The sequence below is a fragment of the Pollachius pollachius genome, assembly GCF_949987615.1.
Source record: "Pollachius pollachius genome assembly, chromosome: 20".
Lineage (NCBI taxonomy): Eukaryota > Metazoa > Chordata > Actinopteri > Gadiformes > Gadidae > Pollachius > Pollachius pollachius.
Window position 1 is genome coordinate 11,413,422 of NC_136953.1, and position 13,933 is coordinate 11,427,354.

Here is a 13,933-nt window from a genome sequence, read left to right on the forward strand (position 1 = left end):
TGAAGGGTCCCGGGATCTTAATGACTTCCTGACGGGCGGACTCCAGGGGTGGTGTGGATGGGAAAGAGTGCCTAGACGCCACCGGAGAATCCAGGCCCGGCCCACCAGACCCACAAACGTTTATTTACCCCCGAGGCCAACCGGTTTCTCCACCAGCCGCGTTAAGCTCAGTGATCGCAGTGATCACTGAAATGTCGGCGCTGATCACTTCCTCGGGACGTTCAATGGGAATCACCCCAATTAAACTTTCATAGTCCTCGGCACTCCTAAACTTTATATCTGTTTGTATTCTTATTCCCCATCCTGCCTACTATGTAGCTGTTGCTGTTGATGTCTCAATAATTCCCTGAGTTATACTGGGCCTTTCATCACTAAAACACTTTGAGACTTTGACTGTGATATATACATTATTTATACACTCATACATATATAAACATAGAGAGTGAGAGTGTGAGAGAAAGAGAGAGCATGAGAGAAAGAGGGCGTGAGAGAGAGAGAGAGAGAGAGAGAGAGAGTGAAAGAGGTAGTGAGAGAGCGAGAGAGAGAGAGAGAGTGAAAGAGGTAGTGAGAGAGCGAGAGAGAGAGAGAGAGTGAGAGAGAGAGAGAGAGAGAGTGTGTGAGAGAGAGAGAGATAGAGTGAAAGAGGTAGAGAGAGAGAGGGAGGAGAGAGAACAAGGGGGAGAACGAGGGAGGGAGGCAGGGAGAGAAGGAGCAGAACAGTACATGAAGTCCTACCATAGCCTGTTGGATCTTGGTATCGATGGTGTTCAGGTCCAGACCAGCATCACTGTAAGACACGTGACGCGCACACACACACACACACACACACACACACACACACACACACACACACACACACACAGAGGCACCAACAGTCAGTCTTCTGCCATCTGGGGTCCATGTCAGCCTCCTGAGGGCCAATTGTTACCTCATCACAGCGTAGCTCCGCCTACTGGGCGGTGACATCACAGGAGAATCATGGCCCCGCCCACTGGGCGGTGACATCACAGGAGGGGCAGGGTTGGTAGGATTAGAGTTTATGGGGTTGGTAGGGTTAAGTCCAAGGTTAGTAGGGTTAGGGTTAGTAGGGTTAAGGTTAGCACTGTTTGCAGGGTTAGGGCTAGTCGGGTGAAGGTAAGTAGGGTTAGTAGGGTTACGTTCAAGGTTAGTAGGGTTAAGGTTAGCAGTGCAATTAGGGTTAGTCGTGTTAGGGTTAGGGTTAGGGTTAGTCGTGTTAGGGTTAGGGTTAGGGCTAGGGTTAGTCCAGTTAGGAGGGTAAAGGTTAGTAGGTTTAAGGTCAATGCTAGTAGGGTTAAGGTCAAGGCTAGTAAGGTTAAGGTCAAGGCTAGTAAGGTTAAGGTTAGTCATGTTAGGAGGGTTCCTAGTGTTAGTAGGTTTAGTAGGGTTAAGGTTAGTAGGTTTAAGGTTAGTAGGGTAAAGGTTGCTAGGGTGAGTAGCGTTAGTAGGGTAAGTAGGATTAAGGTTAGCAGGGTTAAGGTTTAGGTTAGAAGGGTTAAGGTTGGCAGGGTGGGTAGGGTTAGGGTTAAGGTTAGTCAAGGGAGGAAGTTGATGTGGGGACTTCCTGTCGAGCGGTGCAGGTTTGGCGCCAGGCCAGGACTCCCTGACCCCTCTGACCTTTCCCTGACCTCTCAGCTCCACTGAAGGGCACTGGGGGGTGGGTGTGGTCAGGCACCGCAGAACATTGCGGGGGATTGGAGGGGTGTTTGGGGGGCGGGGCCGTGAGGGAGAAGGCGGGACTTCCTTTGCCCGCTCCAACACTGAGATTATGTCCTTCACGCTTCCAAACATATCTGACCAATCAGCTTTGTCCATCCAACTAATCAAGTTGATGCAATCTGATACAATCACAATGTCACTCCCGTGGTCAGCCAATGGCAGTAATCCTGCGAGAGCTTATCCACTTTTTTTGTTCTTTTAAACCGTATATAGCGATCACAAATAGTCCACTTGTTTAGTTTTGACAGACCATGTGCAGCGATCAGAAAATAGTCCACTAGTTTGGTTCAGTCAGACCAGATTTAGCAATCACAAATAATCCACTGCTTTAGTTCTGTCAGACCTGATGCAGCGATCAAAGGTAATCCACTTGTTTAGTAGTCAGACCAGATGCAGCAATGAAAAATAATCTCCTACTTTAATAGTCAGACCAGATGCAGGGGTCAAAGGTAATCCACTAATTGAGTCGTCAGACCAGTTGCAGTGATCACAGGTAATCCACGAGTTTTGCAGCCAGACCAGATTCAGCAATCATAGATAATCCACTAGTTTAGTAGTCATGCCAGATACAGCAATCACAAGTAGTCCCCTTTTAGATAGTCAGGCCAGACGCAGCAATCCCAGATAATCATCTAGCTCGGTTGAGCAGCGATCACAGAGCCTTCCCACACGCTGACTTCTTCTTTTGTGATTGGTCCAAATACATTCTAACTGTCCCTATGCCGCATGGGTCAGCCAATAGGAGAGTTGCTCCCACTCGCAATAAAACGTGACTTTCGTGTCAAAAACCCCCTTGTTCCCACGACAGCCCTCACACACTGCCTGTCTGTCAGTCTACAATACGTATTATATTACTTGCAGAAGTTGAACGCAGAACAAACACTTAAACATACCAACACACACTAATACACACCAACACACACTTATACAACATAACCTGTCAATTAGATGTATATAAAACAGAGACAGCTAGGGCAGCATGTTTAAATGAAAGAATACTTATCTATAGTTTTATTTTTATTATTTTTAATATATGATGGTGTTTTACCTGGTTTCCGCTGAAATGCTGAACATGGTGTGGTCAAGTATGGACACTGTTTGGCTGGGGTTGAACAAACCATCTTCAGGTCGGTGGAGACGCACTTGCTCAGACTGTGGAGAGAGAGAGACACACATTTGCTTATCTCATCCAGTAGTTCCATTCCAACAGTTAATTATCATCATCATCATCAAACTTTATTGCAGACTCCAATGTCCAAATAGACATGCAGTCAGTGCATAAAACAAACATACAGTGTAAAAGGCGTTATGTCAGCTTATATTAATTATTATTCTATAATGTATTTATCTGTTGACCATCTGGTAACCACACTACCACAATCTCGATGGTGACGGCACTACCATTTTCCCCATGGCCACCACTTTAACAGCATGACCTTTACAATGAGACCATCACCACAGTGACAACACCATCCCCATGACAACCGGACCATCACCACAGTGACACAATCATATGGTGTGTGTATATGTATATGTGTGTGTGTTTACATTTGTATATGTAAACATATGTACTATTATATGGAAACATTTGTGAGTTTGTATGTGTATATATATATGTGTCTGTGTACGCATGTGTGGTACCTGAGCATTGGTGTCCAATTGGAGAACAGGGATATTGAGTAACCGTGGTGGCAGAGCGGAGTCCTCTATTGGCTGGATAGAGTCAAGAAGGGGCAGCCTGATTGGCTGCAGGCCTCTGAATGGTCTCATATCCGTTTTAATTGGTCTCTGGGCGAGAACATGAAGCCCCTCCCCTTTCCGTAGAGGAAGCTGACGGATGATGTCCAGGGACTCCAGTGAGTGGGCGTGTCTCATGCTTTCCATCATCCTCCTAAGCCCCGCCCCTTCTTCACTCTCCAGGAAGTCCCTGCAGGTCCATCGCCCGCGGCAATAGGGCTCCGCCCGCCCAGTGGCCAATCGGATCACTCTGAAACGTGAGGAGCTCCGGAGGAGGGAGGAGCTACTTGGCTGGGAGGAGTTTCCCTGAGAGCTGCAACCAGATTGGCTGGCCAGTGTCCCAGCATAGTCTGATGTCACACTGATGACCTCGAAGCTTCTCCTAGTGACACTCATCCTAACACGCACACAATTTGTGTCTGACACACACACAAACACAACCTTAGTTTCTCTCTCTGACAAGCACACACAGACACACACACACAAGCTGTGTATCACACACTCTCACACAAACACATCTGCACACACACAAACACACACACACACACACACACACAATCTCTCACACACACGCTGTCTCTGTCCTTTACTCACACACACTTTCTTTATCTTTGTCTCTTCTTTCCCTCACAAACACAAGCACACTAACAGATACCGACAGACACTTGCTAGCGGTCTGTGTGTCTCTCTCTCTCTTTCTCTCTCACATACTCTTGCACACACACTCAAACACACCAACACATACTGAGACACACTTACTAGCTGTCTATGTCTCTCTCTCGCTCTCTCTCTCTCTCTCTCTCTCCCCCCTCTCTCTCGTCAACAGCCTTCTCAGGTCCCAAGATTGACGTCCCGTCAAGACAATACCTCCTTTGTGCAAAGTGCAACTCAGGATGACCAGATGAAACTTTCCACTTTTCTCTCCCGTCTCGGTCCCTCTTCCTCTCTTGATGTGTTCTCCGTCCTGTTCTCAACGGCGTAGAACCCAACAATGATAATTAAGGACTTTATAGCCTAAGTAAAACATTCCGTTCCGTTCCGCTCCTGGCGGCGCCCGGGCGATCGACGCCAATGGACATTCCTGCTGTGACGTCAGCTCGCTGCAGGGAACGCTCCGCACAGAGAGGCTGGAGAGAGAGGGAGACGGCGATATCCCCAGCTTCATACTCAGCAGTCTTGATCAGCCCCCTTTGCTTCTATTGAGTATAGACTATAAAGTATAGACTGTTGAGTAAGTACTGTAAAAACCATAGACTGCTTAGACTGTTGAGTATAGACTTTATAGAGTATAGACTGTTTGGACTGTTGAGTATAGAGTATAAAGTATAGACTGTTGAGTAGGGACTGTAAAAACCATAGACTGCTTAGACTGTTGAGTATATGTATAGATGATAGACCATTGAGTATAGACTGAATAGACCGTGAGTCAAGGCCAGTGATTCCCAACCGTAGACTTTAGGTTTACTACTCAATTGTCATCAAGACCTTTCATGGAGAACCTCATACGAAACGGTAAAAAACACATAAATTAACATGTAGTGGTTGAAGAAAAAAGTGAAAAGGGTTTGGTTAGGGTTAGCCCCCTTTTTTCACAATTATAACTGCAAGAATGCAAGGCCATGATCAGTGGGAAACAGTGGAAAAGATTAAAGATTATGCTCCCAGTGTGTTTTGACAAATAAACACACAAATTAACTAGCTAGATTAACAGTAATCTGAAACATAACACTTGAAAACATATTATGGAACACACAAAGGTTGACACTATATACAAGCCATAATAACCGTCTGAAATACAAGCCATAATACTATCTTAACTTTAGAGTAAGAACAGTGTATTTATTTTCAATAATAAATGTTTATTTTTATTTTATTGTAAATGTATTTTTTGTGTACCACTAGTATAGACTGTGTATAGACACAAGTATATACTGTTGAGAATATAAACCATATCCAGTATGGACTGTTGAGTACAGATTTATAAAGTATAGACTTGAGTATAGACTGAATAGACTGTTGAGTAGATAGTTGAGTATAGACTGTATTGACTGTTGAGTAAAGATTGTATAGACTGTTGAGTATAGACTGAATAGACTGTTGAGTAGAGATAGTTGAGTATATACTGTATAGACTGTTGTCTATAGACTGTATAGACTGTTAAGTATAGACTGTATAGACTATTGAGCAGAGATTGTTGAGTATAGACTGTAGAGTATAAACAATATCGAGTATAGAATTTTGAATATGGACCCATATAAAATAGAGACTGCATAGACTTTCAATTGTTGCAATAAAGGCATCAGAGGAACTACATTCTAGCCTCGAGTCTCGAGTGAACCACCCAAAGGCCTTTAGAGGAACTACATGAGACTACAAGTTTACCTAACATCTTCTCTATCATCCCTCCATCAATCTGTCCCTCATTCTCTCTCCCCTCTATAACCCTTTCATCATTCTGCTGGTTTTCTGACATAAATTGCTGCTTTAAAGACCAAAATGCAATAAAATTGTTTTATTATTAATATTTGCTTATTCCAACATGAAATATTTAAGATAAAGTCTTTACATAAAATCACAGATCAATCATACAGTATATATTTTTTATGTTTCTACTAGCAGTTCTAGCCTGGTTATGTGGCTATGTGTGCTAGCATGGCTTTTTCGCTCACTGGGACATCCTGTGGTTTTCTAGTGCAAGCATACCACTGTAGCTAACAATAATGATGTCGGCGTATTATGAGAAGGTGATGTCATGATTTTGGTGTGTTATGGGGCGGTGATGTCATGATGTAGGCGTGTTATGGGGCAGTGATGCCATGATTTTGCCGTGTTATTGGGCGGTGTTTTCAAGTTGTCAGCGTTTTATGTGACTGTGATGTGAGGATGTTCTCATGCTATGTGAAGGTGATGTCATGATTTGGGCCTGTTATGTGGCGGTGATGTCATGATGCAGGCGTGTTATGGGGCGGTGATGTCATGATTTGGGCCTGTTATGGGGTGGTGATGTCATGATGCAGGCGTGTTATGGGGCGGTGATGTCATGATTTGGGCCTGTTATGGGGCGGTGATGTCATGATGGGGGAGTGTTATGGGGCGGTGATGTCATGATGCGGGCGTGTTATGGGTCGGTGATGTCATGATGGGGGCGTATTATGGGGCGGTGATGTCATGATTTGGGCCTGTTATGGGGCGGTGATGTCATGATTTGGGCCTGTTATGGGGCGGTGATGTCATGATGGGGGCGTGTTATGGGGCGGTGATGTCATGATTTGGGCCTGTTATGGGGCGGTGATGTTATGATGCAGGCGTGTTATGGGGCGGTGATGTCATGATTTGGGCCTGTTATGGGGCGGTGATGTCATGATGGGGGCGTGTTATGGGGCGGTGATGTCATGATGCGGGCGTGTTATGGGTCGGTGATGTCATGATGGGGGCGTATTATGGGGTGGTGATGTCATGATTTGGGCCTGTTATGGGGCGGTGATGTCATGATGGGGGCGTGTTATGGGGCGGTGATGTCATGATGCGGGCGTGTTATGGGTCGGTGATGTCATGATGGGGGCGTATTATGGGGCGGTGATGTCATGATTTGGGCCTGTTATGGGGCGGTGATGGCGGTGCGCTATATGAAGGAGATGTGGCGGTCATCTGGGATGCCGTACAGATGTTTGTTCTTCTCAAACAGCTCAGAGAGCGCCTCCATGTATTTACCATGAAGAACATCTATGTCTTCACTACTGGGGGACGGAGTCTGGACCACTGGGATAGGCTCACCAACTATGGAGAGGGAGGGAGGGAGGGAGGGAGGGGGGGAGAGAGAGAGAGAGAGAAAGAGAATCAAGGACATGCTAACACTTAGCTATAATTGTTTAAATGTGATGTGATATAGTTGTACCTATAGTGTGAATTGATTTCCTGTAGGGCATGAGACCAAAGCTGTATTGAAACACTCCTCTGGCATGGAACAGAGGTAGAGAAACTCCCATAATGGACTGCAGCCGCTCCTGGGTAAAGCAAACATAATATAGTATAACATTTAATACAAATACACTGATATACTCTATATTATCCCACATATTAAATGGCCACTGACTAAAGAAATCCATAATTTGACCAAATATGACACCGAAAAACTATTTTATCAATACAAAACATATTTCATTGATTCCGAGAAGAAAACAATAATATATTATAACAATATATGAATATTATTACAGTACATAATAATATAGGAATTATTACCTGAAGTGAACGGAGTGGAGAGCCACTGGGGTTGGGAACCTGGTCAAACAGCTCATTCTCCCCGAAGGAAAACACAGGAACCAGATGAGCTCTGTACACACACACACACACACACACACAGACCTTTCAGACACCTCTAAGATATACCATCCCTACACCCCTCCTATCAGGTACCTCCAATAGGTTCCACCCACCCGTGTTTGAGCGCCAACTTGATGAAGCCCTTCCTCTTGAGAAGCTGAAAAAAGACACACTGTTAAAAACAACCCAATCATCCTTCTGTAATGCATTCATCAATCATCCTTCAACCATTCATCCATCTATCTTTCTACCATTATCCATCTATCATCCACCCCTATTGTATTCTCACAGTGTTCCTTTTTACAAACAGAGCCTTTAAAGCTGACTTTGCACCACGGTGTAGGTTGGGGGTTTATTGGTGAATCAAGGATGATAAAATTAAAGATAATTTGGTCTCACCTCACTCTCCTGTAAGATTAGAGTTGATTGGTTTGTTTAAAGACCTGCAAAGTGAGAGTTAATTGTTAACTCTCTGGTCTTTAAGTGTCAGAGAAGCTTTAGGTCTAGCACTCATCCCTTGGACGTGGACATCTACCACTGCCCTGATGGAGATAGCCCCCCACACACACACACACACACACACACACACACACACACACACACACACACACACACACACACACAAACACACACCCACACACACACCTTGATGACCTTGTAGGTCATCATCACTCAAATAGTGACCAAGATGATTCACCCTCTCTCGGATGATGCAATCAACAACAACCACTGCCAAGAAGGAGCTGTGAATATACTGTGGGGTCTTACTATTAAGTGTCTGAGGAGCTTAGCCCTCTCTTGAAAGCTGCCATCAACATCAACCGCCGCCAAGTCAGAGCTCCACGCACAGTGCAGAGAGGGAAATGGTCACTTGCTGCTTGGCAGACATTGGCAAAAACATCGGGTTTTGCTCCTGTTTTCTCTAAATTAGTTTTATTTTATTTTAGTAACAGCGACAAAATGGCACGGATTACTCGGTTGAAAATCAAATCCAACACATAATACCACTTCAAAAGTGGTAAAATATATATATATATATATATATGTGGGTTTTTTAATGACTTTGGGCTCACTGCCCCTTTCCAGTCATAATCACTTTCTCTCAAGAAATGACCTATAATTTTATCGATAAAATAACTATTAAATAACTTTTTTTTTTAATCTATCAAGGAACCTTACACAGAACAGGCCATCATAGCCTCTTCTATGTCGTTGAAAAGGGAAGGGCGCGGGGGGGGGGGGGGGGGGGGGGGGGGGGGTATCCAGTTGGTTGTAATCTGAAACCTCACCACTAGATGGCCCTAATGGTGTGTAATTCTACACACTGAAAATAGAGGCAAGTAAGTTTGGCCTGGAGCAACATTCTTTCTAAAGGAGTGGAAGGCGGCTCAGAAGAGATGTATGAGCATAACCTCAAATAAAGGTCTTTTTCACACATTAAATCTGTAGATTTGGTCTGGTTCAGTGGTGAAGTTGCTACTTTGTAGCATTTCTCATTTGGTTTGCTTTTCATACACAAAGGACTTTGTCCCGCGAGGCTAGCAATGTACACACTGATCAATAGACCGCCTGTCTATTGGACAGTTAATCAGAGGGGATCTCATAAGCTTCCTTTTTGCGGACATGGATGCCCTTGCGGACCGCTAAACCTGTCTTCAGGCGGACCAGAGTCTGTTTGTTTGCTCCGCCCCAGAGTTCGGACGGGTGTTCACACCCGCTAAAACAAACAGTACTATCGGTCAACCCACATACGATTACAAGTAGATCCATACCAATCTCCCTTACTCAGACGGAGTGCTCATCCAATACTTTTTGATCGATCGTTGTGCTAAGTTAGATAGGCCATCTAAGGATCAGGCCTACTTGTTAATTAGTCATATCTTATGTTGCAGTGTGTTTGGTGAAATCAAATATTATTGAATTGCTGTCTTATTTCATGAGGACAATTGTATCACTATTATTATCATTACTTTTGTTATAATTATTATCGTTTTTAAATAATGACATTTTCAGCACCAAGCGATGTCGACAGTTCCAGGCCTACGAACTGTTTCAGCACCACATCATGGTTCAGGCTAGCTGTTTATCAACCATAGCCTTCATCGCCCCTCATAAGGATCTGGATGAAAAGAAAACTCTAGGCAATGGTTATTGGAGAGTTAATTGGGGAGCTTAAAACCCTGTAAAGTGAGTTCATCTGTTTATTTAGAGACCTGTACAGTGATTGAATTGGTCTGTTTAGAAACCTGTAAGGTGAGGGTATATTGGTTTGTTTAGAGGCTTGTAAGGTGCGTTAATTGTTCTCTTTAGAGACCTTTAAGGTGAGAGATGATTGCTTTGTTTAGAGACCTGTTAAGTGAGGTCATTTGTTCATTAGGTTCCCTTTAACATGAATTAATTGGTTTGCTAAGTTAATATGAGTTAATTGATCAGTTTACAATAGACAACTATTAGGTAATTGGTTCGTTTTAAGACCTGTAAGTTGAGAGTTAATTGGTTAGTTACGGACCTGTAACGTGAGTTAATTGGTTAGTTACGGACCTGTAACATGAGTTAATTGGTTAGTTACGGACCTGTAACGTGAGTTAATTGGTTAGTTACGGACCTGTAACGTGAGTTAATTGGTTAGTTACGGACCTGTAACGTGAGTTAATTGGTTAGTTACGGACCTGTAACGTGAGTTAATTGGTTAGTTACGGACCTGTAACGTGAGTTAATTGGTTAGTTACAGCCCTGTAACGTGAGTTAATTGGTTAGTTACGGACCTGTAACGTGAGTTAATTGGTTAGTTACGGACCTGTAACGTGAGTTAATTGGTTAGTTACGAACCTGTAACGTGAGTTAATTGGTTAGTTACGAACCTGTAACGTGAGTTAATTGGTTAGTTACGAACCTGTAACGTGAGGGCTCCAGGTCGGGCGTCCAGGGCTTCAGGAGCTCCCCCTACTGCCAGGACAGCAACATGACCTCCCTCCGGACGAGACAGCAGGTAGGACAGACTGTTCTTACAGCTGGACACTAGACCTAGAGAGACAGACAGGTAGTCCCCACACCGAGAGACAAAGATAGGTACACACTAAACCGAGAAAGACAGACAAACAGGACAGACTTTACTTGCAGCTAAACCAATAGACTTCTTACAGCTAGGTACACTAGGCCTAGAGAGAAAGACAGGTAGACGGTAGACCTAGAGAGTGAGAGACAGAGAGACCCTTGATCTAGAGACACAGACAGGTAGGACAGACTGGACTAACAGCTGGACAATAGACCTAAAGAGACAGACAGGTGGACGGCAGACTGACCTCCAGTCATGATGTAGTCCCTGAAGAGAGGCACTCTGAACCAGAAGGGCAGCATGAGGAGGTGAGGCCTAAGCCCCGGGAACAGAGCAGAGAACCCTGTGGCCTCGGTGCAGAAGTTACCGAACGCCCCCGCGACCAGCACCCCTATGCATAGAACAAAACACATGACTACACTAGTAATGTACTACTATACTAGTACTGTACTACTATACTAGAAATTCTGTACAATAATACAAGTACTATACTAATACTACGTCCCTGTTAATCCGCTTGTGGTAGTGTCAGCACTACATGGTGGTACAATTAGTACTAGCAATAGTATTGTGGTAGTACTAGCATGGGTACTGTGGCTCATATCGGAGGTGGGAATTCTAACTAATAGTATGGTAGTATTATCAATAGCGTTGTGGTAGTATTAGTACTAACATTGTAGAAGTATTATGGGTATAGTCACCATGGGGATGGAAGCCAAATATGTAGTTGTGTCTCGGATCCAAGTCTGTCGTTTTCACCAACTAGAGACCGACAGGTGGAGAGACAGACAGACACAAAGGCAGAAAAAAAAGATACAGAAAGTCAGACAGTTGAAGAGACAAAATTATAGACAGGCAGACAAAAAGAGACAGACCAGACAAACAGAAAGACAAACAAGACTGAACAAACAAGTTGCTCTTAAACAAACTGGTGAAATATGAACACAAACAAACATAAAGACACACAGAGTGAATAGTGCGCGTTTGTAGTTACAGAGATGGGGAAATAGTCCCTGAAGTGATGCCATATTCTCCAACTTCTGGTCCACTGTGACCTTCGACCTCCAGAGACAGGCGTGTCCAAGTCCAGCCACAGCCAACCAGCATACAGTACGGCCAGAACCCACCACTCAGAGAGGGCCAAGATAATAAAGCCTGCTAGACAGAACTGGGCTGAGAGAGAGAGAGGGAAAGTTCATGATATAACTCAGTAGTTAGTCTGGTTTATACATCAGTAGTTCATATGGTGAATCACTTAAGAGTCAATCTGGTTTATAACTCAGTAGTTAATCTGGTAATCAACTTGTGAATCAGACACACACACACACACACACACACACACACACACACACACACACACACACACATATATACAGAGTGAATAGCGCGTGTGTGTGCAGAAATTGGTAAATAGTCCCTGAAGTGATCACATATTGTCCGGTTCATCATCTGCAGAGACAAGACAGATTTGCAGACAAGCAGAAATACATACAGACTGCGGGACAGACAGCCAGACAGAAAGATAAAGAGAGACAGACACACTGACAGAGATACAGACACGCATCTAGATGACAGAGAGACAGACAGGCGCGCAGACAGAGACCTACCCAGCATTAGAAAGGAGAAGATCCATTGTAGAACTGCTATCGTCTGAATCCTCCTCCGCAGAGGAATATTCAGCGGTGCAAAATTAACCTTCATGCTGCCCAACACGCACCCGTCTGGTATAATCCGACCTCGCCGTAACGCACCCTACCTGATGGTTTTTCTGTCTCCGTTATAGAAACGTGGGTTTGTTTATTGCCGTTTTCGCCCTCTCTCCCCTCGAAACGACGCTCAAAGCAAACACAAAGTGCGTCCCGTTGTTCGTGTCTCTGAACATCTACTAGAAGTAGTGCTAGTGCCCCTAGTACTAGTTGCGATACTAGCAGTATTACTAACTCCTCGCCCACTCTACCGACATCTGCTCTTTCCAAACTTCTTACTATTTCCAAATACTTTCCGGCACTACAGCGCATGCGCAGTGACTCCACCTCTAAGTGGAATCATCATGACCAATCATCGCGCTGTCCGAGGGTTCTACTGATATTTACAACAACAGTGATGGGAGGTAAAACCCGCCCTCTAGTGGTAGCCCTCATTCAGCTTCGGAAGGAGCTGCTAGCTTTTAGAAAGAAATTCTACATATTCATATTAAATAAACTATGATATTGATTATGCAATAAGCTATCAACGGGTTTTAGGTGGTTCAATGTGTTCAGCAACGTAATCAAAATCAATGCTAGATATGCAACTGTAACGAGAAATATAACTGCTTTAGTTCGTTTTTTGAAATACAGCCTATATTGTCATTTTTATAAAAACGTCTCTATGATGAACATTTATAATTCAACCCGAGAGTTGTTCAATTGTTTCTCTTCCCCTCCTAAAATTAATAGTAGTTATAGTAATGCTTACAGCAATAGTACAAGTAATGGTTAGTTATACTTACAGCAATAAAAGTTATGTATACTTACGTGTGTGTGTGTGTGTGCGTGCGTGTGCGTTTGTGTGTGTGTGTGTGTGTGTGTGGGTGTGTGTGTGTGTGTGTGTGTGTGTGTGTGTGTGTGTGTGTGTGTGTGTGTGTGTGTGTGTGCGTGTTGGCATGAATGCGTGCATGTGTTCGTGTGTGTTTCTTCACCTCTAACCTCCTGTGTGTGAAGCCCCCCCTCTTGGGGGCGTCCTGGACCACGAGATCCCGGCCGATCTTTGACCTCCACAGACAACCAACACGTACAGCCGGTTTGTGATTGGACGGATGGACATAAGGCCTTCACAGTAGATCTGCGCAGTAATAGTAATGATCAAGTCATTCTAGATGTATTATAATTCATGCAATTATAGTAATGATTAGTATTTACTTATTTGTGTCAATATTTCACACTTATACACACTTATGTACTCCATCTAGCTCTATATACAGTTATAATATTGATTAGTATATTATCATTTATCTCAATATCTCACTCTAACATACATTGTTCTACTCTATCTACTGGATCTATAGAGACACTTGTGGAAATTAATTATGTTACACTCACT

General features: G+C 43.9%; 1 protein-coding gene across 1 annotated transcript; it reads right to left on the reverse strand.

The window, feature by feature from the left end:
- Positions 1 to 6,927: 6,927 nt before the first annotated feature.
- mogat3a (monoacylglycerol O-acyltransferase 3a) lies at positions 6,928 to 12,790 on the reverse strand. Its single transcript, XM_079757618.1, has 9 exons — positions 12,460 to 12,790; positions 11,847 to 12,025; positions 11,554 to 11,614; positions 11,100 to 11,243; positions 10,691 to 10,821; positions 7,911 to 7,954; positions 7,717 to 7,807; positions 7,370 to 7,478; positions 6,928 to 7,251 (listed from the first exon to the last, which is right to left on the reverse strand). Exons 1-9 carry the CDS (start codon positions 12,551 to 12,553, stop codon positions 7,097 to 7,099), a joined length of 1,008 nt encoding a protein of 335 aa, XP_079613744.1. The 5' UTR covers positions 12,554 to 12,790; the 3' UTR covers positions 6,928 to 7,096.
- Between the last annotated feature and the right edge of the window lie 1,143 nt (positions 12,791 to 13,933).